Source organism: Triticum urartu, chromosome 4A (assembly GCF_056163025.1).
Source record: "Triticum urartu cultivar PI428250 chromosome 4A, HENAU_Tu73, whole genome shotgun sequence".
Taxonomy (NCBI): Eukaryota; Viridiplantae; Streptophyta; class Magnoliopsida; order Poales; family Poaceae; genus Triticum; species Triticum urartu.
This window is the reverse complement of record NC_141876.1, coordinates 528401129-528424550: the sequence shown is the minus strand read 5'-3', so window position 1 is coordinate 528424550 and position 23422 is coordinate 528401129. Positions and strand designations below refer to the sequence as shown.

Sequence of the window (23422 nt, the reverse complement as noted above, 5' to 3'; positions counted from 1 at the left end):
GAGCCAACATGGGTATCCAGATCCCGCTGTTGGTTATTGACCGGAGAACGTCTCGGTCATGTCTGCATGCTTCCCGAACCCGTAGGGTCTACACACTTAAGGTTCGGTGACGCTAGGGTTATAGAGATATTAGTATGCGGTAACCCGAAAGTTGTTCGGAGTCCCGGATGAGATCCCGGACGTCACGAGGAGTTCTGGAATGGTCCGGAGGTAAAGAATTATATATAGGAAGTGCTATTTCGGCCATCGGGACAAGTTTCGGGGTCACCGGTATTGTACCGGGACCACCGGAAGGGTCCCGGGGGTCCACCGGGTGGGGCCACCTGCCCCGGGGGGGCACATGGGCTGTAGGGGGTGCGCCTTGGCCTATATGGGCCAAGGGCACCAGCCCCAAGAGGCCCATGCGCCAAGAGAAGAGGAAAAGGGGAGAGTCCTAAAGGGGGAAGGCACCTCCGAGGTGCCTTGGGGAGGATGGACTCCTCCCCCCCTTGGCCGCACCCTTCCTCGGAGGAAGGGGCAAGGGCTGCGCCTCCCCCCTCTCCCTTGGCCCTATATATAGTGGGGAAAAGGAGGAGCAACCATACCTAAGGCCTGGCGCCTCCCTCTCCCTCCCGTGACACATCTCCCTCCTCCCGCAGCGCTTAGCAAGCCCTGTTGGAATCCCGCTACTTCCACCACGCCGTCGTGCTGCAGGATCTCCATCAACCTCTCCCTCCTCCTTGCTGGATCAAGGCGTGGGAGACGTCTCCGTTCCGTACGTGTGTTGAACGCGGAGGTGCCGTTCGTTCGGCGCTAGGATCATTGGCGATTTGGATCACGACGAGTACGACTCCATCAACCCCGTTCTCTTGAACGCTTCCGCGCGCGATCTACAAGGGTATGTAGATCCACTCCTCCCTCGTTGCTAGATGACTCCATAGATAGATCTTGGTGACACGTAGGAAAATTTTGAATTTATGCTACGTTCCCCAACAATTCTAACACCAACGAAATCCATATACGTGCAGATTATTCCATTTATTTCTGTTCATGGTGTAGGAGTGTGTGGTAAGCCCTTCCCCCTCTTTCCCTCCCGTCCCTCCTCCGTGCGGCGGCGCCGCCCCGCACCGGGGAGCCCCCGCCCTCCTCCTACAGCCTCGCCCCTCCTCCACTCCCCTCCGCCGCCGTCGCCTGGGGCGTCACAGGGCAAAGCCCTTGTGGCGTGGCGGCGGCGGTTTCTCCTTCGATCTCGATCTGGTTGGGAGGCGGCGCTCCTATCCGGCCAGATCGGCGGCGGTGGCGCAGATCGGTGGCAACATGGAAGTGATGCGGCGGTGGCGGGGGAGGACGGCACCAGCAACGACGGATCTGGCCTTGACTCATGTCGGGCTAATTCGTTGTGCTACCGATCTCAATCGTCGTCGGCGGGGCACTGCTCCTGGACTTGATCTGCAACACGAGGATGTCTGGGGCGCCGGCCCTAGGCTTGGTGGTGGTGGCCTTCTTCTTCTTCGTCGGAGTTGGTCGGCCGGCTGGCTGTGCTCACATGGTCATGCAGTGACCGGCGGCTTGGCCGGTCGGCGGCGGCGGAACTTGGCCGGTGCCAGCGGCAAAGTTCTGTCTGGATCCCAGGGCGGCGACCCTGGAGGGTGGAGGCCGGTGAAGCTTGGGCTTCCCGCGGCGGCATGGCGTGGTGCAATCCCTGTCCAAGGCGGATCTGTGACGGCGATCTGCTATGGATTGGTTCGGATCAGAGACGGCGACGAGCGCGCGGGATCCTTCTCGGCGGTTGTCGCGGCTTGGCGAGGCGGGGTGGGAGCCCTCCTTCTAGGCTCCAGTGGTGGCACACTCAGGCAGTGGCCGGTGCGCCAGGGTCCCACGGTGGCACTGTTGCTGCGGTTGGCCGCCGGATCTAGGCGGTTGGATCTGGGGCTTTGAAGGCGGTCGAGACGGTGCACAGGTTGTTGGGTGGATTTCTTGGGACGGATCTGAGTGAAAACCTAATCTTCGGTCGATGGCCGAAGACGGTGATGACGATGCCCTTATCATCGTTTCCTTCATGAAGGCATCATCGAGGTGAAGCCCCCAACTCCACTCAATACCTCCGGGGGAAACCCTAGATCAGCTGATCGGATGTTGGCGGCAATCATGTGTCGTAACCCCTTTAGGGGCGGCATTCTTGGAGGTGCACTCGGCTTCGCGGGACCAGCGGACGACTTCTTTGGTGGATCGGTGCTTCATCCATACATTGATGGCGACGGATCTGGACAGCATGGCGCAGTGCAGATTCGGAGTTCGATGTGGGAGGATGGACTCGCGCAGGAGGACGACGCTGTCCGGCGTCGTGGTGGCGTCGATGGCTGAGTGACCTGGCACAGTAGATGCAACAGTACAGCTCTGAAGATAGACTCGTGGCAGGTGGCTGCGGCGGCCCCATACTCGGCAGGCGTTCTGGTTGAGGAGTGCGCCGGACTGGTAGGTGCCCCATACCAGGCATGCGTCCTGGTTGGGACCTCAGGTCTTAGATGTTTAGGTTTGGCTGCGATGTATGTTTGGTATTAGGCCCAGGGCGCAGCGCCCCTTCATCAACTAGATAGATGTAGCAACAGTTGTTGCTTAGACGGTGGCTTCAGTCTTACTGTTGTATGACTTTGTAAGGTCTTGTGAGAATAATTAATAAAATGGTCGCATACATCGCCTAGATACAGAGGTCGGGAGTCATCCTCTTTTTCTTAAAAAAAAGGAGTGTGTGGTAAGCAACCTCAAAGCAAAGAAGAATCCATACATGCAGATTACTCCGTTTATTTCTGTTCTTTTGCTAGTCGTTAATTTAGACAGACAGCCCCAAAAAAGGGAAACATTTCCAAGGACAAGTTGATGTGGTCTCTGCTCTACTGACCCGTGACCTCTAAGTGTTGCTCTCGCCGGAGCAGCGAGTTTAATCAAGTTGTCAATGTAGCATTGTAGTAGTAGCATTGACTAGTGGTGCTAGGTTTGCTCCTTGCTTTCAGAGTTTCAGTGCACTCGTAATATTTTTTCTCGAGAAGAAGCTTTTGGAGGAGATTTCTCGTTGATACGGCTTTCCGGCCGATCGAACAACTCCACGACCCCTACCAAAACCTCACGGATAAAAAGGGGTGAGAAATCGGGTGGCGTGGATAGAGCAGCATGTCAATCATTCGTCCTGCCCAGTGCCCAGAGCAATATCCAAACGAGCAGAATGAAACCATGACTCACAACCTAGGAACCCCGTGGGTTCGGTTCGGTGGCGCCCTGCCCTCTGTGTTTTCTTAACACTGGTTTGGTGATGATGAAACATAAAACAAGAAACAAAAAGGCAAAGCCGAGGTGCTCCAGCAGTCCAGGTGACCCCATTCGTGCGTCCTGATTGATTCGCCGCGCAGAGGGTGAAATTAGGTGAAAATAAATAAATAGACGGTATTATTTATATTCCAAACTGTTTGAACTTTGAATAAATCCCTAGTTACACCTCAAAAAAAAAGGTAGCTTTTGTTCTTAAGTCAAAGTTTTAAAATTTTGACCAATTTTTTAGAAAAAAGCAAAAATATTTATAGCACTAAATTAGTGTTACCAGATCCGTTTTGAAATGTACTATCATAATATACAAATTTGATGTCATATATGTTACTACTATTTTCTATGGAGTGGGTCAAAACTTTAAAATTTTGACTAAAAACAAAAGCTAGATGTTGTACACTTATTTGCGGACGGAGGGAGTATTTTATTTACATGTTTTTCGTGGAGGAAAGAAGTAGGGAAGATGGCTGGCAGCCCAAAACATGGTATCTTTGCTAGTACGTAGTACATCAACCTCTGTGTGTTTGAGTTTAATATAAGATGGCAGCTGATAGCTGCAGCGGAAAACACAGAAGCATATGAGCAGCAGACAACATCGGCAGAGCGTCGTGCACCCACCAACGGTGTCGGTCGGCGGACCTAACCCACCAACGCTGCCCGGCTGTGCACTCCTACTAACCTCCGTTTCTAAATGGGTGTGGCTAGATCTGTCGACTCAGACTTGACTAAGGATTACCTGAGTGATAAAAGATGTAGAAAGCAAAAAAAAAACTATTTTTTTTCACGAATCTTCATTTAAAATCTTACGAACATGGCATTGAATGAGACTTAATGAAGTCCAGTCGACTTCATTTCTAAATATAATATACGTAATTTTAGAGATTTCAATAGAGACTATATACGAATGTATATAAACATATTTTAAAGTATAGATTCATTCATTTTGTTCCGTAATTCATTCATATTAAAATCTCTAAAAAAGATTATATCTAGCAACTGAGAGGGTACATGTTTCCAACGCACGGGAAAGGAGAATTCCATGACCTCTGCAGATCGCATGTGACGCACGCATCGTCGCACGCATGATCACACGCACCCCTTCCTTCCTCGTCGCTATCGGCCACTAGAAAAGAAGATTTTGCACGCATTGACCTTATTGACATCGTCAAGACTTGACAGCAGCCGCTGGCCTGATCGACGCTGTAAAGTTGCAACGTGCGGGTTTAACGAAGCAAGCAGTCCTACAGGAACGCATCACATCACATGTCCGGGTATCACATCGCATTCACAAGCCCAAGTCAGCACAAACTGCAGGGTATCCACTGTGATCCGAGCCTGACCTCGATCGGTTTTTCTTATTCAATATCTCTGTAAGGAGGTTCACACATTTGATCATGATTAACTGGAGGTAATTGCGTGGGGCACCTACCCACAGCTCTCGCCGACGATGAGGCACCTCTTCTGGTCCAGCACAGCAAAAGACAGCACGCACAGGTTTTCGAACAGGAAAACAGCACAAAGCGATGACCAAGGACCATGTGCCGTGGACAGCGACGCTTATGTGCGAGGGAGACAGAAAAACTCGAGGGAACTGTTCGCGGATCCATGGCGAACAGATCAAGAGCGCCCGTAGTCTCAGTCTCACACATCCACGGCTTGAAATGCACGCAGCAGTTCAGAGAGCAGGACAAGAACCTCTCATGTGGCAAGCCACTGCTGGGCAGATGGGCAGGCGTATAATGTCACCCTGGCAACAGCAACCGGGACAGGGATTGGCCTAATCTGCTCGTCTTTTCCCCCTCTGGTGAGATGATCGTAACCGCCTGGCGACAGCGTGATCCTTGAGACTGATGAATCATGCTACAAGGAACAGGGACACCAACAGCCGTATACCATACACGGACCACCAGCGCCAGCAAAGGTATCCGTGTGTCAAAAAATGCATGTGCTTTTGACAGTATGTGTGTATGTATTCCTTGCTGCAGCCGCTCATCCAATCAAACTGTTGGCAGCAGGCGATCATGTTCATATTCATGTGGCTCTTCTGTTCTGCCCTGACACCTGGAGCCTGCACGCTGGTGTCCTGGCTCTCGCCTCAGCTCGTCTCTTTTCTCACCTGCATCATCGCCATCTTCCTGATCTGATGCAGCCTGTAAATTGTGTCATCATGGTATGAGGATTGATGTATGGTGCCCCTTCATCTGGGGCAGGTCTTCCGGCCAGCCTGGTCTTGGCATCTTCTCGCTCCCACTTGCCCCCCGGTTTGGAGCGTGCATTCATGCCCTCGGAGTCCGCTTCCAAAAGTCCAGATCATGTCCAGGGGAGCGAGGCAAGGCAAAATGCAAATATCGTTGGCCACACACACAAACACCGGCTGGCCACACCGTCCATGGCTGTCGGTGCCATGCAGCTGGCGACGCATCTGATTCTCAAGCGCGTCTCGGTACATGAAAAAAGCAGCACAGCCCGCACACTCTTCCACGGCAAGATCACAATTCATTGGCTATGGATTTCACAGTGAACTGAACTGATTTCTGAGTAGTTCTTACGTGTAAACTTAGCATTTTACGGCACAGCGAGAAACATAGCTGATGTTACTACTAATCATACATATATGTCCTAAAATACACGTGCATTTCGCGACCGCGTCGTGTGGAGATGTAGAAAGGTGGCTGCTGTCGTGCGGAATAAACAACAGGCCCACACTTTATGAGCTCCGGTTAAACCGAGAGGTCGGCCTCGGGCAACTCGAGCACCTTGTGCATTCCTTTTGATCTGCTTCCTGGTCTAAACTGGTTCCCCTCAATGTACCTGCAGCAATACATACGCACCTCAGCAATTGCGCATGTAGAATAATTCTTTTCGATAGTATGAAAGGGATTTGTTTGAGAAAAAGTTTAGATTCTAAAGCAAACGTACAGCTCCTTCAGAAATGGATGCTTGTATAATCCTTCGGGAATCCTTCCAATGAAGTTGTTATTGTCCAAATACCTGCCAAAAATCATAGTGGTTGAGAATGCCAGAACCAAATGAAAGAGGAAGGTTCAGATTGATCAAACACTAGACTAAATTTTAGAAAGTTTAAGCAGCAGGGCTCACAGATATGTCAATCTTGGAATTTGAACTAGCTTTGGCGATATCGATCCAATCAGCCTATTATTGGACAAGTGCCTGCAGAACATACAAGGATAATCAGGTGATTGTTTTTTTTTACTTTTATTTTGTGCAAGAGGTCTTCCCAGGGGGGAAAGAAAACTGGAGCTTATGATGATGTCTTGATAAAGTGTTGACTTCAACTGCTGAGAGAACTTACAAGATCTCAAGGTTGGTCAAATTCGCAATCTGATCTGGCACCACTCCAGCCAATTGATTATTGTTAACGTATCTGCAGACCACAATGTATAGCAGTCAGCCTACTGGCTTAGGAAGGCAGCATTTTGCAGTCACGAGAGAACAAATGAATCAGGTAGCTTCTAAAAATTTCTGCTTACAGGTTTCTCAAGGAGGGGAAGCCATTCTCAATGCTGAAGACATCCCTCAGAGTGCCTATCAAGTGGTTGCCACCAACATCACTGCAAAAAGAGAGGGTTTATAATTCATCATATGCTGCAGAGAAAAGACTTAATATTTGGTACTATAGATATTTTTTCATGTGAACTTGAAAGGAGGGAATTGGGATGGAAGTTTACAGGTGACGAAGATTTTTGAGAGTTCCGAGCTCAGGGGGGATCCGCCCAGTAAAGCGGTTCTCATGGAGATAAAGATAGCGTAGTTCTGGTAGGTTTGCAAGCTCCACGGGAATTTCACCTTTGAAGTTATTGAAGCTCAAATACCTGAAGAATAATAGTCAGAGGCACAGAAACTGAGACGTAACTAATCTAGTTCATTCTAAAAATGAACTTACAAGTGTGTGAGTTTCTTTAGGTCACCAATTTCGGGCGGTAGCACATCTTGAAGCTTATTCCACCTCAGGTTCCTAAAATTATGCACGAATTTGCTTAGCTGAAGAACAACTGTACTCAAAATAGGCAGCTCTGAAATCTGAACCATAATGCCAACAAAGTAATTATGATTCAATATACAAAGACATTCCATACTTACAATATCTTGAGGTGTCTCAGCCGTCCAATCTGTGGAGGAATTGGCCCCGTCAACTTATTATTGTGGAGATCCCTATAGTTATGGAATCCAATTATACCCAGTTCAAGGATGTGTTAAAGATGAGGTAACATAAGCTGAAAATTACAAATATGTTTAGTACAGCCTTTAGTCTCTGATAAAATAACCACCTTTAGTATCTGATAAAATAACCAACTTTAGTCTCAAATATAGTTTTTTGGGGAAAAGGATACTTCTACAATGAATAAATGGAATAAACACTTGATATGCAGAAAAGTGTAATTCAGCCGCAATAAAAGGCTGATGTAAATTAAGCAATGTTTTCAGAATACGCTAGTTCCTAAATTCTGGCTAATGATCTATGTAAATTCAGAAACCATGGCACATTACATAAAGAGAAACATAAACTTTCACAATAATATATACATCTACATGGATGTCTTGCCATGTTCATGTACTCGTGCTGATGGAGCGATGGTTATGCTAAAACACTACAAACTTGACAGTTAGTAAATTCATCACTTCAATCATGGCAACAGGTTATCGCTATGTTCATCAAGACACTTACACAGAAGACAGAGTAGCGGTGAACAGGAAAAAGTTCTTGTTACACTTAGTAGATAAAAAAATGCCAACAGTTCATTATCACACGCATCAAGATGCATACACAGAACAGGAGAATAAAAGCAGTGGTAACAAGGAAAAAGTCCTTACAGTTTTTTTAAATCCAGCAGGTTTGTTACCGCTGTAGGGAATGGACCAACTATGGACACAGCATAGACTTCCCTGAAATAAGGTAAAGTGGTATAATATGGTTACTCTGACATGGACAGTACACAACAGCTTCAGACAAAGTGCCTGATTGTGCAATTAATAAAGTTAACATCCATAGGCAACATGCATCGATTGGTTAAAGATTGTGTTATGCTAAAAATCTTATTTATTCAATTATCTCAAACACAGGAAAGCGAATTTACCATACAAGCAAAGCACACAACTTTCCCTTTAACCGGTACCAGAACAGTTTAAAATTACTACTGTCAGAGTAGGTATGAAGTACAAGGCAAGATACATGGCATGATTTATTAGTTTCTTCTAATCCTGGTCATGATCTATAGTTGGAATGTACAAGAACAAATGGTTGTCTGCAGTTCTTCAGGTTGAGATTGCATCTTGAAGATTTCAAGCAAGAAAGCTACTGAAGGAGTGACTTTCTTGTAGCTTGACGTATCTCAGGTGGCTGCAAGCCTACAATTTGGATGGGCTACATACATGTATGAATTGAATTTCTGTATGAAAAGGAGCTCACTAAACTAAATATGTAACGACAGTTTTGTATCCTTTCACATGCAAATGCTTACATCATAAAACATCCTTACAAAACTTTATGTATGCCAACGTAAAAAAAGAAGAGTAAAGTCAAGAAATGAAGACATGTCTTACAGTTCCGTGACAACTCTGTAATCCCCTTGCTGAGTACATGTCACACCGGACCAGGGGGGAAGGTCACCATGCCCACAAGGGTCATCGCCGACCCATGAGTAGACAACTCTCCAGCCTAGTGAAGCCTTGATCTCGTTCAACGCTTTCACTGCAGTACAAACACAACTTCAGTTAAGACAGTCGCCGAGCAACTACTGAACGGCCACCATAAGTTTCCAATTCTGCATAATGTCTACGCCTCTATTAACATACAAATCTCTCCTCCTGGCACAATCAGGCACCAAGCAATATCTTACGCAACCAGGGAAAATGATGTTCGGCTACAACTGAATCATGAAGTCCTGGCCAATTATCGCTTGGCACCAGGTGAGCCCCCGATTTGTGTTAACATATGACATCACCAGCTCATTTTCTTTCAGAAGTCATGCGCAGAAACTTAAGTGCCATGAGCACCAATTATCTAAAGCACGGCGAATTTAACCACCTGTAGTAATAATGAGACAAACAAAGGATAGATCCTACTGTCACGCTAAGTGCCCAGGCAGCGTCTCAGCCTCACAGATGCTGAAACTAACCTACAACCGTAAGTATCAGGGACCCCAATTCGGCAACCTACCAAGCGGACGCCCAATTCAGCACCTCCAACAAACCAGCAGGGGAATGCAGCGTCCTACGCGCGAGGCTGGGTCAGATCTCCAGCAAACAGCTACGCGCCTACGCCCATCTCGCTGTAATCGCATCAAAGGGCCTGCCGAGAGGGATCGATTCGCTCGAACGAAGGGGGCGGAGGAGGAGCGAGCACGTACCGTCTCTCTTCACCGTCTTGCCCCGCGCGGCGCCGGCGAGGAGGAGGAGGAGGAGGGAGAGGAGGGGCGGCAAGAGGCGGGCGAGCGACGCCGCGGCCATGGGTGGGCTGGAGTGGGGCGGCTCGCTAGCGGTGGGTGCGGGGCGCGCGGCGGGAGACCATATGAGGAGGAAGGGGGAGGTGGCGCCGCGCCGGTGTGGGGAGTGACTAGTGAGAGAGTGGGCAGGCCAGCACTAGGTAGCTCACGGTCCCTCCCGCGGTGTGTACGGTCCCGCGGCCGCACTCGGAGAGCTCGCCGCCGCGTCGGTGGGTTGGGCCGGGTTGGCCGTGCCTGGGTTGGGTTGGGTTGGGTTGGTGCGCACCGAGCGACCGACCGGTGAAGCGCGGTTAATTTGGCCACGTTCCACTGCTAAAACAAGCATTCTCTTTGTTAAAAAAACAAAAAAAATGCTGACTGAGGTTTTTTTATTTTACTAAAAGGATCTGATTTATTATAAAAATTCACCGGAGGTACAAAGCATCTAAAAAATAATAAACATTGCATCGAGATTTAGAAAGCACCGAACGACCACTGCTGCTGCCAGAACGAGCCGTCGACGCGCCGATGTCGCCGCTCTCTACCGGAGCCGGCTTGAACTTGTCGATGACAGTCGGGAAGTCTTCGTCCACGTGTCCCTAAGGACTGACACCCTGGAGCCGCAGTCGTCGCTGTTTAACCTTACATGGATTTGAAGCACCTGACACTAAATCTTGCCGCATGTCGAAAACCCATAACCTCACTGCCTCCAAGGAGATGGTAGGAATCTACGCCGGAGCTCCGTCAACTATGTCCAGATGGACGAACACGAGGAGGATTGAAGCCCGAAAGACAATCTCGTAGATCAGCTTAACCCGTTGTTAGTATACCAGTGTCCTACCCCTAAATTACCCTGGTAGACATGTGGGCTTATGTATCTGAATAGGCCTGGACAAACTTCAGTGTAACTAAATCAACAAATTTTAGTTGCGTATTTCAACGTCAACTCGGACTGTTGGGATGGATGTACGCTTAGTTTTTAATTGGCAGGTCGTGGGTTCAAACCGCACCTGCCTAAAAGCCCTTTTTGCATTGCATTTGAGGTCTTTTGTGTGCAATTAAATAAATTGCGAGGGTGTTTCTTATAAAAAATTTGTGTAAGGGTCACCCAACGTCTTGTGCACTCCCAGCCATTGACAACTGCCAGCCTAGCACGCCATGTTGGCATGCCATATGGCTGGGTACGAGAGGAAGCACCGTATTTGCACGAGAATACAAGTTGGATGACCATAAATTCGTATTTTTAAAGTTTTAGAACTAAACTGAACATCAAACGCAAGTTTTATGACTACCGATGATATTACCTCTATTTTATTAGTTAAAGTCATGATCAAAATATGACCCAAAATACCGGAGAGACTAGTAAACGTGCCTTCGAGATGGAACCAAGAAGAAATCAAATCAAACGACTATACGCATGTCTTGCTTGGTTAACGGCCTTAACTAACGATTTTTAACCGGTGATGTAACCAATGGAGACCTATCTGAATCTCTCAGGTTGCAACCGAACGCCGTTGCTGCAACACACAGCAAACGTGTAATCTTTGTACCGGAGCAGTAAGCTCAGCGCAGCGCAGCTCGCGTGGAATCGAATTTCCCGCGCTCTCGTGCCGGCATCATCTTTTTGTTTCATTCGTGGCGCCTATGTATACACTCGCTCCAAAGCACTAGCTTGTCCGTGTGACGGCAGCATCCATCCTGTTCAAGTGTTCGATCGCACGCCCACCGTTCTCCGTCATCACCACTCCCCGGCGCCGATCGAGCTCGCGGGATGCGGCAGTCGGCGGCCACACCGGCGGGCGACGCGCCGCCGCGCATGTACTTCATCCCGTTCCCGACGCCGGGCCACGCGCTGCCGATGTCCGACCTGGCCCGCCTCTTCGCGTCGCGCGGCGCCGACGCCACCCTCGTCCTCACCCACGCCAACGCCGCCAGGCTCGGCGGCCCCGTGGCCCGCGCGGCCGCCGCGGGCCTCCGCATCCGCGTCCACGCGCTGCCCCTGCCCGCCGAGGCCGCGGGGCTCACGGGCGGGCACGAGAGCGCCGACGACCTCCCCACCCGCGAGGACGCGGGCCCGTTCGCCGTCGCCGTTGACCTCCTCGCGCCGCTCTTCGCCGACCTCCTGCGCCGCCACCCCGCCGACGCCGTCGTCTTCGACGGCGTCCTCCCGTGGGCCGCCACCGCCGCCGCCGAGCTCGGCATCCCGCGGTACGCGTTCACCGGCACCGGCTGCTTCGCGCTCTCGGTGCAGCGGTCCCTGCTCCTCCACACCCCGCAGGAGAGCGTCGCGTCGCCCACGGAGCCGTTCCTCGTGCCGGGGCTCCCGGACGCGGTGCGGCTCACCAGGTCGAGGCTCGCCGAGGCGACGCTCCCCGGCGCGGACTCGCGGGAGTTCCTGAACCGCATGTTCGACATCGAGCGCGCCACGGCCGGCTGGGTCGTCAACTCGTTCGCCGACCTCGAGCAGAGGTACATGGAGCACTACGAGAAGGACACCGGGAAGCCGGTGTTCGCCGTCGGGCCGGTCTGCCTCGTCAACGGCGACGGCGACGACGTCTTGGAGCGCGGCCGCGGCGGGGAGCCGGGTGCCGCCGCGGAGGCCGCACGCGTGCTGGGATGGCTCGACACGAAGCCCGCGCGGTCGGTGGTGTACGTCTGCTTCGGCAGCCTCACCCGGTTCCCGCCCGAGCAGGTGACGGAGCTCGGCATGGGCCTCGCGGACTCCGGCGCGAACTTCGTGTGGGTCGTCGGGGACAAGAACGCTCCGCCGCTCCCCGACGTGGACGCCGCGGCGGGGGGCCGCGGGCTGGTGGTCAGGGGGTGGGCACCGCAGGTGGCGGTGCTGAGGCACGCGGCTGTTGGCGCGTTCGTGACGCACTGCGGATGGGGCGCGGTGACCGAGGCGGCGGCGGCTGGTGTCCCGGTGGTGACATGGCCGGTTTTCGCGGAGCAGTTCTACAACGAGGCGCTGGTGGTGGGCATCGCCGGCACGGGCGTCGGCGCCGGCGCGGAGAGAGGGTACGTGTGGGGAGGCGAGGAGCTGGGCGGGGTGGTGGTGGGCAGGGAGAAGGTGGCGGAGAGGGTCCGCGCGGCGATGGCCGACGAGGGGCTGCGACGGAAGGCAGGGGAGGTCGGGGAGAGAGCGCGGCGGGCCATGGAGGTGGGAGGTTCTTCGTACGTGGCCGTTGGGGCGCTGCTGAATGATGTGCGGCGCCGGCGCCAGCACGGGGGTTGACGGCGGGAGCCGGGCGAGCAGCTGCACCGCCATGTTCCATTACGAACTCATTCGTCCTCAATTCGCGTCGTGTCCACAATATATACAAAACAAAAGGCACAAAAAATTTGAAGTACAGCTTCCTAAGCGGGGCCTACATGATATAATTTTATTTATCACGTGGTTCAAATTCATTCGGTGTCTCTACAATGTGAGATAATCAGACACTTTGGGTTTCTTGGATTAGAAGTTTGGTGTATGGGTAGTTTTTTTAGGGTTGGTGTTTGGATAGGTAGGGAATGCAGAATGTGGAGGGCCGTTTGGCTCTCGGAAGTACTCCCTCTGTTTCAAAATAGATGTCTCAACTGCATTAAGGGAGGAATTCTTATTCTCTGGAATGAAGACTACATGAAGATGGACGGCATCCAAGTTGGTACATTTTGCATTTCTGCGAACATTTCTATTGTCAATACTTCCATCTCCTTCAAACTCACTTCAGTCCATGGGCCTACAAGAAGTAATCTGAAAGACTCTTTCTTCCAAGAGCTTGTGAGCCTCAAGCCTGCACAGGGCACTAGATGGCTAGTGACGGGAGACTTCAACCAAGTTTATCGTGCTCGGGACAAAACCTTGCAAATCTGGACCGCACTCGCTTAGTGCGTTTTCGAAATGCCCTTAACTCCTGTGAGCTGAAAAAAATCCATCTACAAAATCGAAAGTTCACTTGGAGCAACGAACAGACTAACCCGACTTTGAGCAAATTAGACTTTTTTTTGCAATGAGGAATGGGACCTAGATTTCGGCACACACATCCTCCATGCCATGTTGTCCTCGCTCTCGGACCATTGCCCGCTACTGTTAGCTAGCGACAAGGGGCCAAAACGGCCAAAATCTTTCCGTTTTGAAAACTTCTGGACTAAAATGCCTAACTTCAAGAAGATCATCCAGGATGCCTGGAATGAGGAAACCACCCACTCTGAGCCCTATCAGGTGCTTTTTCACAAGCTCAAGAGAACAAGTCAGTGTCTTCGCAAGTGGAGCAGGTCCATTTTCTCGAACCACAAAATCCAGCTCCACATGGCCCTTGAGATCATCCTCCGTCTCGACATCACGCAAGAATAAAGGACACTATCAACGGGTGAACGAAACCTGAGAAAGGATCTTAAGAGAAAGGTTGTGGCCTTGGCGGTTCTCGAGCGGGCAAGGAAAAGGCAAAGCTCGAGAATTAAGTTACTCAAAGAAGGGGATGCAAACACTCGTTTTTCACCTTCGAATCAATCATTGACGGAGAAAGAACTTCATCCACCGTCTTAAGCACAATAATGGCTGGGTTACTCTAATTGTTGTTGCAAGTTTTTATGTGGCTGCTATAGGTTTCTAGCAAGAACGTTTCTTACCTACGCCAAAACCACAACGTGAATTGCCAATTTCTATTTACCCTTCATAAGGATCCTGTTCATCGAATCCGATCCGACTAAAGTGGGAGAGACAGACACCCGCCAGCCATCTTATGCAACCAGTGCATGTCAGTCGGTGGAACCGGTCTCACGTAAGCGTACATGTAAGGTTGGTCCGGGCTGCTTCATCCCACGATACCGCCGAATCAAGATAAGACTAGTAACGGCAAGCAAATTGACAATATCGACGCCCACAACTACTTTGTGTTCTACTCGTGCATAGTAACTACGCATAGACCTAGCTCATGATGCCACTGTTGGGGAACGTAGCAGAATTTTAAAATTTTCTACGCATCACCAAAATCAATCTATGGAGTCATCTAGCAACGAGGGAGAGAGGAGTGGATCTACATACCCTTGTAGATCACGAGCAGAAGCGTTCAAGAGAACGGGGTTGATGGAGTCGTACTCGACGTGATTCAAATCACCGATGACCAAGTGCGAACGGACAGCACCTCCGCGTTCAACACACGTACGGTTGGGAAGACGTCTCCTCCAACTTGATCCAGTAAGGGGGAAGGAGAGGTTGATGAAGATCCAGCAGCACGACGGCGTGGTGGTGGAAGCAACAGTGATCTCGGCAGGGCTTCGCCAAGCGCTGGGAGACGGAGGAGTGTCACGGGAGGGAGAGGGAGAGGCCAGGGGCTTGGGTGCGCAGCCCTCCCTCCCCCCACTATATATAGGGTGCCTAGGGGGGCGCCGGCCCTAGGAGATCCAATCTCCTAGGGGGGCGGCGGCTGGTGCCTTGCCCCCCAAGGCAAGGGTGGCGCCCCCCATCCCTAGGGTTTCCAACCCTAGGCGCAGGGGGAGGCCCAAGGGGGGCGCACCAGCCCACTAGGGGCTGGTTCCCCTCCCACTTCAGCCAATGGGGCCCTCCGGGATAGGTGGCCCCACCCGGTGGACCCCCGGGACCCTTCCGGTGGTCCCGGTACAATACCGGTGACCCCCAAAACCTTCCCGATGGCCGAAACTGGACTTCCTATATATGAATCTTTACCTCCGGACCATTCCGGAACTCATCGTGACGTCCGGGATCTCATCCGGGACACTGAACAACTTTTGGGTTACCGTGTGCTAATATCTCTACAACCCTAGCGTAACCGAACCTTAAGTGTGTAGACCCTACGGGTTCGGGAGACATGCAGACATGACCGAGAAGCCTCTCCGGTCAATAACCAACGATGTCGAGGATTCAATCAATCCGTATACAATTCCCTTTGTCAATCGGTACGTTACTTGCCCGAGACTCGATCGTCAGTATCCCAATACCTTGTTCAGTCTCGTTACCGGCAAGTCACTTTACTCGTACCGTAATGCATGATCCCGTGATCAACCACTTGATCACATTGAGCTCATTATGATGATGCATTACCGAGTGGGCCCAGAGATACCTCTCCGTCATACGGAGTGACAAATCCCAGTCTCGATTCGTGCCAACCCAACAGACACTTTCGGAGATACCTGTAATGTACCTTTATAGTCACCTAGTTACGTTGTGATGTTTGGCACACCCAAGGCACTCCTACGGTATCCGGGAGTTGCACAATCTCATGGTCTAAGGAAATGATACTTGACATTCAGAAAAGCTACAGCAAACGAACTACACGATCTTTGAGCTAAGCTTAGGATTGGGTCTTGTCCATCACATCATTCTCCTAATGATGTGATCCCGTGATCAATGACATCCAATGTCCATAGTCAGGAAACCATGACTATCTTTTGATCAACGAGCTAGTCAACTAGAAGCTCACTAGGGACGTGTTGTGGTCTATGTATTCACACATGTATTACGATTTCCGGATAACACAATTATAGCATGAACAATAGACAACTATCATGAACAAAGAAATATAATAATAACCATTTTATTATTGCCTCTAGGGTATATTTCCAACAGTCTCCCACTTGCACTAGAGTCAATATTCTAGTTACATTATGATGAATCGAACACCCATGCAGTTCTGGTGTTGATCATGTTTTGCTCTAGGGAGAGGTTTAGTCAATGGATCTGCTACATTCAGGTCCGTATGTACTTTACAAATCTCTATGTCTCCATTTTGAACACTTTCATGAATGGAGTTGAAGCGACGCTTGATATGCCTGGTCTTCCTGTGAAACCTGGGCTCCTTGGTAAGGGCAATAGCTCCAGTGTTGTCACAGAAGAGAGTCATCGGGCCCGACGCATTGGGTATGACTCCTAGGTCGGTAATGAACTCCTTCACCCAGACTGCTTCTTGTGCTGCCTCCGAAGCTGCCATGTACTCCGCTTCACATGTAGATCCCGCCACAACGCTTTGCTTGCAACTGCACTAGCTTACTGCCCCACCATTCAAAATATACACGTATCCGATTTGTGACTTAGAGTCATCCAGATCTGTGTCGAAGCTAGCATCGACGTAACCCTTTACGACGAGCTCTTCGTCACCTCCATAAACGAGAAACATTTCCTTAGTCCTTTTCAGGTACTTCAGGATATTCTTGACCGCTGTCCGGTGTTCCATGCCGGGATTACTTTGGTACCTTCCTACCAAACTCACGGCAAGGTTTACATCAGGTCTGGTACACAGCATAGCATGCATGATAGACCCTATGGCCGAGGCATAGGGGACGACACTCATCTTTTCTCTATCTTCTGCCGTGGTCGGGCATTGAGCCGTGCTCAATCTCGTACCTTGCAATACAGGCAAGAACCCCTTCTTTGACTGATCCATTTTGAAATTCTTCAATATCTTGTCAAGGTACGTACTCTGTGAAAGACCAATGAGGCGTCTCGATCTATCTCTATAGATCTTGATGCCTAATATATAAGCAGCTTCTCCAAGGTCCTTCATTGAAAAACACTTGTTCAAGTAGGCCTTTATGCTTTCCAAGAATTCTATATCATTTCCCATCAACAGTATGTCATCCACATACAATATGAGAAATGCTACAGAGCTCCCACTCACTTTCTTGTAAACGCAGGCTTCTCCATAAGTCTCCGTAAACCCAAACGCTTTGATCATCTCATCAAAGCGAATGTTCCAACTCCGAGATGCTTGCACCAGCCCATAAATCGAGCGTTGGAGCTTGCACACCTTGTCAGCATTCTTAGGATCGACAAAACCTTCCGGCTGCATCATATACAATTCTTCCTTAAGGAAACCATTAAGGAATGCCGTTTTGACGTCCATTTGCCATATCTCATAATCGTAGAATGCGGCAATTGCTAACATGATTCGGACGGACTTTAGCTTCGCTACCGGTGAGAAAGTCTCATCGTAGTCAACCCCTTGAACTTGTCGATAACCCTTAGCGACAAGTCGAGCTTTATAGATGGTCACATTTCCATCCGCGTCTGTCTTCTTCTTAAAGATCCATTTATTTTCTATGGCTCGCCGTTCAACGGGCAAGTCAGTCAAAGTCCATACTTCGTTTTCATACATGGATCCTATCTCGGATTTCATGGCTTCTAGCCATTTGTCGGAATCCGGGCCCGCCATCGCTTCTTCATAGTTCGAAGGTTCACCGTTGTCTAACAACATGATTTCCAAGACAGGGTTGCCGTACCACTCTGGCGCGGAACGTGTCCTTGTGGACCTTCGAATTTCAGTAGGAGCTTGATCAGAAGTATCTTGATCATTATCATTAACTTCCTCTCTAGTCGGTGCAGGCACCTCAGGAACATTTTCTTGAGTTGCGCCATTTACCGGTTCAAGAGGTAATACTTCATCAAGCTCTACTTTCCTCCCACTTACTTCTTTCGAGAGAAACTCTTTCTCTAGAAAGGACCCATTCTTGGCAACAAAGATCTTGCCTTCGGATCTGAGGTAGAAGGTGTACCCAATAGTTTCTTTTGGGTATCCTATGAAGACGCATTTTTCTGACTTGGGTTCGAGCTTTTCAGGTTGAAGTTTCTTGACATAAGCATCGCATCCCCAAACTTTTAGAAACGACAGCTTAGGTTTCTTCCCAAACCATAATTCATACGGTGTCGTCTCAACGGATTTCGACGGAGCCCTATTTAAAGTGAATGCAGCAGTCTCTAAAGCATAGCCCCAAAAAGATAGCGGTAAATCGGTAAGAGACATCATAGATCGCACCATATCTAATAGAGTGCGATTACGACGTTCGGACACACCGTTACGCTGAGGTGTTCCAGGCGGCGTGAGTTGTGAAACTATTCCACATTTTCTTAAGTGTGTGCCAAATTCGTGACTCAAGTATTCTCCTCCACGATCTGATCGTAGAAACTTGATTTTCCTGTCACGTTGATTTTCAACCTCACTCTGAAATTCCTTGAACTTTTCAAAGGTTTCAGACTTGTGTTTCATTAAGTAGATATACCCATATCTACTCAAGTCATCAGTGAGGGTGAGAACATAACGATAGCCACCGCGAGCCTCAACACTCATTGGACCGCACACATCAGTATGTATGATTTCCAATAAGTCGGTTGCTCGCTCCATTGTTCCTGAGAACGGAGTCTTGGTCATTTTACCCATAAGGCATGGTTCGCACGTGTCAAATGATTCATAATCAAGAGACTCCAAAAGTCCATCTGTATGGAGCTTCTTCATGCGTTTGACACCTATGTGATCAAGGCGGCAGTGCCACAAGTATGTGGTACTATCATTATCAACTTTACATCTTTTGGTACTCACATTATGAACATGTGTAGTATTACGTTCGAGATTCATAAAGAATAAACCATTCACCATAGGAGCATGACCATAAAACATATCTCTCATATAAATGGAACAACCATTATTCTCAGATTTAAATGAGTAGCCATCTCGAATTAAACGAGATCCCGATACAATGTTCATGCTCAAAGCTGGCACTAAATAACAGTTATTGAGGTTTATAACTAATCCCGTAGGTAAATGTAGAGGTAGCGTGCCGACGGCGATCACATCGACCTTGGAACCATTCCCGACGCGCATCGTCACCTCGTCCTTCGCCAGTCTCCGTTTATCCCGCAGCTCCTGCTGTGAGTTACAAATATGAGCAACGGCACCGGTATCAAATACCCAGGAGTCACTACGAGTACTGGTTAGGTACACATCAATTACATGTATATCACATATACCTTTTGTTTTGCCGGCCTTCTTGTCCGCTAAGTATTTAGGGCAGTTCCGCTTCCAGTGACCGCTTCCCTTGCAATAAAAGCACTCAGTCTCGGGCTTGGGTCCATTCTTTGGCTTCTTCCCGGCAGCTTGCTTGCCGGGCGCGGCAACCTCCTTGCCGTCCTTCTTGAAGTTCTTTTTACCCTTGCCTTTCTTGAACTTAGTGGTTTTATCGACCATCAACACTTGATGTTCCTTCTTGACTTCTACCTCCGCTGATTTCAGCATTGAGAACAACTCAGGAATGGTCTTTTGCATCCCCTGCATGTTGAAGTTCATCACAAAGCTCTTGTAGCTTGGTGGAAGCGACTGGAGGATTCTGTCAATGACCGCATCATCCGGGAGATTAACTCCCAGCTGAGACAGGCGGTTATGCAACCCAGACATAGTGAGTATGTGCTCACTGACAGAACTATTTTCCTCCATCTTACAGCTGAAGAACTTATCGGAGACTTCATATCTCTCGATCCGGGCATGAGCTTGAAAAACCATTTTCAGCTCTTCGAACATCTCGTATGCTCCATGTCTCTCAAAACGTTTTTGGAGCCCCGGCTCTAAGCTGTAAAGCATGCCGCACTGAACGAGGGAGTAGTCATCAGCATGTGTCTGCCAAGCGTTCATAACGTCTTGGTTTTGTGGGACGGGTGGATCACCTAGCGGTGCTTGTAGGACATAATCTTTCTTGGCAGCTATGAGGATGATCCTCAGGTTCCGGACCCAGTCCGTATAGTTGCTGCCATCGTCTTTCAGCTTGGTTTTCTCTAGGAACGCGTTGAAGTTGAGGACTACGTTGGCCATTTGATCTACAAGACATATTGCAAAGATCTTAGACTAAGTTCATGATAATTAAGTTCATCTAATCAAATTATTAATGAACTCCCACTTAGATTAGACATCCCTCTAGTCATCTAAGTATTACATGATCCGAGTCAACTAGGCCGTGTCCGATCATCACGTGAGACGGACTAGCCAACGTCGGTGAACATCTTCATGTTGATCGTATCTTCTATACGACTCATGCTCGACCTTTCGGTCTTCTGTGTTCCGAGGCCATGTCTGTACATGCTAGGCTCGTCAAGTCAACCCTAAGTGTTTTGCATGTGTTCCGAGGCCATGTCTGTACATGCTAGGCTCGTCAACACCCGTTGTATGTGAACGTAAGGATCCATCACACCCGATCATCACGGCGTGCTTAGAAACGACGAACTGTAGCAACGGTGCACAGTTAGGGGAGAACACTTCTTGAAATTGTCATGAGGGATCATCTTATTTACTACCGTCGTTCTAAGTAAACAAGATGCAAAACATGAGAAACATCACATGCAATCAAATAATAAACGTGACATGATATGGCCAATATCACATAGCTCCTTTGATCTCCATCTTGGGGCTCCATGATCATCTTGTCACCGGCTTGACACCATGATCTCCATCATCATGATCTCCATCATCGTGTCTCCATGAAGTTGCTCGCCAACTATTACTTCTACTACTATGGCTAACGCGTTTAGCAATAAAGTAAAGTAATTTACATGGCGTTTCTTGATGACACGCAGGTCATATAAAAGAATAAAGACAACTCCTATGGCTCCTGCCGGTTGTCATACTCATCGACATGCAAGTCGTGATTCCTATTACAATAGCATGAACATCTCATACATCACATGTAGATCATTCATCATTCATCACAACTTTGGCCATATCATATCACAAACCACTTGCTGCAAAAACAAGTTAGACGTCCTCTAATTGTTGTTGCAAGTTTTTACGTGGCTGATTTAGGGTTCTAGCAAGAACGTATTCTTACCTACGTTAAAGCCACAACGTGATTTGTCAACTTCTATTTACCCTTCATAAGGACCCTGTTCATCGAATCCGCTCCAACTAAAGTGGGAGAGACAGACACCCGCCAGCCACCTTATGCAACTAGTGCATGTTAGTCGGTGGAACCGGTCTCACGTAAGCGTACGTGTAAGGTTGGTCCGGGCCGCTTCATCCCACAATACCGCTGAAGCAAGAAAAGACTAGTAGCGGCAAGAAAGTTGACAAATCTACGCCCACAACAAATTGTGTTCTACTCGCGCAAGAAGAACTACGCATAGACCTAGCTCATGATGCCACTGTTGGAGAACGTTGCAGAAAACAAAAAATTTCCTACTCGTTTCACCAAGATCATCTAGGAGTTCAACTAGCAACGAGCTATCGGATGCATCTACATACCTTTGTAGATCGCGCACGGAAGCATTCAAAAGAACGGTGATGATGTAGTCGTACTCGACGTGATCCAAATCACCGATGACCAGCGCCGAACGGACGGCACCTCCGCGTTCAACACACGTACGGGACGGGAGACGTCTCCTCCTTCTTGATCCAGCAAGGGAGAAGGAGAGTTTGATGAAGATCCAGCAGCACGACGGCGTGGTGGTGGATGCAGGGCGTCACAGTAGCAGGGCTTCGCCTATACTACGAAAAGGAGACGTAACGGGGAGAGAGGGAGGCGCCAGGGGCTGGTGTATGAAGTCCCTCCTCTCCCCCACTATATATAGGAGGGCCAAGGGGGGTGGTTCGCAGCCTAGGAGATCTAATCTCCTAGGTGCGGCTGCCAAGGGGAGGATTCCCTCCCCCCCAAGGCACCTAGAGGTGAATTCCACCACTTGGACTCCTCCCCCATGGAAACCCTAGGCGCATGGGCCTAGTGGGGCTGGTGCCCTTGGCCCATGTAGGCCAAGGCGCACCCCCTACAGCCCATGTGCCCCCCCGGGACAGGTGGCCCCACCCGGTGGGCCCCCGGGACCCCTTCGGTGGTCCCGGTACAATACCGATAACCCCGAAACTTGTCCCGATGGCCGAAACAGCACTTCCTATATATAATTCTTTACCTCCGGACCATTTCGGAACTCCTCGTGACGTCCGGGATCTCATCCGATACTCCGAACAATATTCGGGTTACTGCATATACATATCTTCACAACCATAGCGTCACCGAACCTTAAGTGTGTAGACCCTACGGGTTCGGGAGACAAGCAGACATGAACGAGATGGCTCTCCGGTCAATAACCAACAGTGGGATCTGAATACCCATGATGGCTCCCACATGCTCCACGATGATCTCATCGGATGAACCACGATGTCGAGGATTCAATCAACCCCGTATGCAATTCCCTTTGTCAATCGATATGTTACTTGCCCGAGATTCGATCGTCGGTATCCCAATACCTTGTTCAATCTCGTCACCGGCAAGTCACTTTACTCGTACCGTAATGCATGATCCCATGACCAGACACTTGGTCACTTTGAGCTCATTATGATGATGCATTACCGAGTGGGCCCAGTGATACCTCTCCGTCATACGGAGTGACAAATCCCAGTCTTGATCCATGTCACCCAACAGACACTTTCGGAGATACCCGTAGTCTACCTTTATAGTCACCCAGTTACGTTGTGACGTTTGGTATACCCAAAGCACTCCTACGGTATCCGGGAGTTACACGATCTCATGGTCTAAGAAAAGGATACTTGACATTGGAAAACTCTAGCAAACGAACTATACGATCTTGTGCTATGTTTAGGATTGGGTCTTGTCCATCACATCATTCTCCTAATGATGTGATCTCGTTATCAATGACATCCAATGTCCATAGTCAGGAAACCATGACTATCTGTTGATCAACGAGCTAGTCAACTAGAGGCTCACTAGGGACATGTTGGTGTCTGTTATTCACACATGTATTACGATTTCCGGATAACACAATTATAGCATGAATAAAGACAATTATCATGAACAAGGAAATATAATAATAATGCTTTTATTATTGCCTCTAGGGCATATTTCCAACATCAAATACCCAGGAGCTACTACGAGTACTAGTAAGGTACACATCAATTACATGTATATCACATATACCT

General features: G+C 49.3%; 2 protein-coding genes across 2 annotated transcripts; one reads left to right on the top strand and one right to left on the bottom strand.

The window, feature by feature from the left end:
* Positions 1-5773: 5773 nt before the first annotated feature.
* On the bottom strand, positions 5774-9931 carry LOC125552521 (Leucine-rich repeat (LRR) family protein). Its single transcript, XM_048716114.2, has 11 exons — positions 9666-9931; positions 8860-9007; positions 8131-8202; positions 7399-7470; positions 7202-7273; positions 6987-7130; positions 6789-6869; positions 6611-6682; positions 6397-6468; positions 6217-6288; positions 5774-6108 (listed from the first exon to the last, which is right to left on the bottom strand). The coding sequence occupies exons 1-11, from the start codon at positions 9763-9765 to the stop codon at positions 6018-6020; spliced, it is 996 nt and encodes a 331-aa protein (XP_048572071.1). The 5' UTR covers positions 9766-9931; the 3' UTR covers positions 5774-6017.
* Positions 9932-11238: 1307 nt separating this feature from the next.
* On the top strand, positions 11239-13159 carry LOC125554077 (UDP-glucose flavonoid 3-O-glucosyltransferase 7-like). Its single transcript, XM_048717689.2, has one exon. It carries the CDS (start codon positions 11512-11514, stop codon positions 12973-12975), a length of 1464 nt encoding a protein of 487 aa, XP_048573646.1. The 5' UTR covers positions 11239-11511; the 3' UTR covers positions 12976-13159.
* The last annotated feature ends 10263 nt before the right edge of the window (positions 13160-23422 follow it).

Bases quoted from the DNA above. Each gene is read 5' to 3' on its own strand.
- LOC125554077 (XM_048717689.2), top strand. From the start codon at position 11,512: ATGCGGCAGTCGGCGGCCACACCGGCGGGCGACGCGCCGCCGCGCATG.
- LOC125552521 (XM_048716114.2), bottom strand. From the start codon at position 9,765: ATGGCCGCGGCGTCGCTCGCCCGCCTCTTGCCGCCCCTCCTCTCCCTC. The intron at 7,471-8,130 runs GTAAGGACTTTT...CCATAACTATAG, and splicing joins CTGCTGGATTTAAAAAAACT to GGATCTCCACAATAATAAGT. The intron at 6,469-6,610 runs GTAAGTTCTCTC...TATGTTCTGCAG, and splicing joins TTGACCAACCTTGAGATCTT to GCACTTGTCCAATAATAGGC.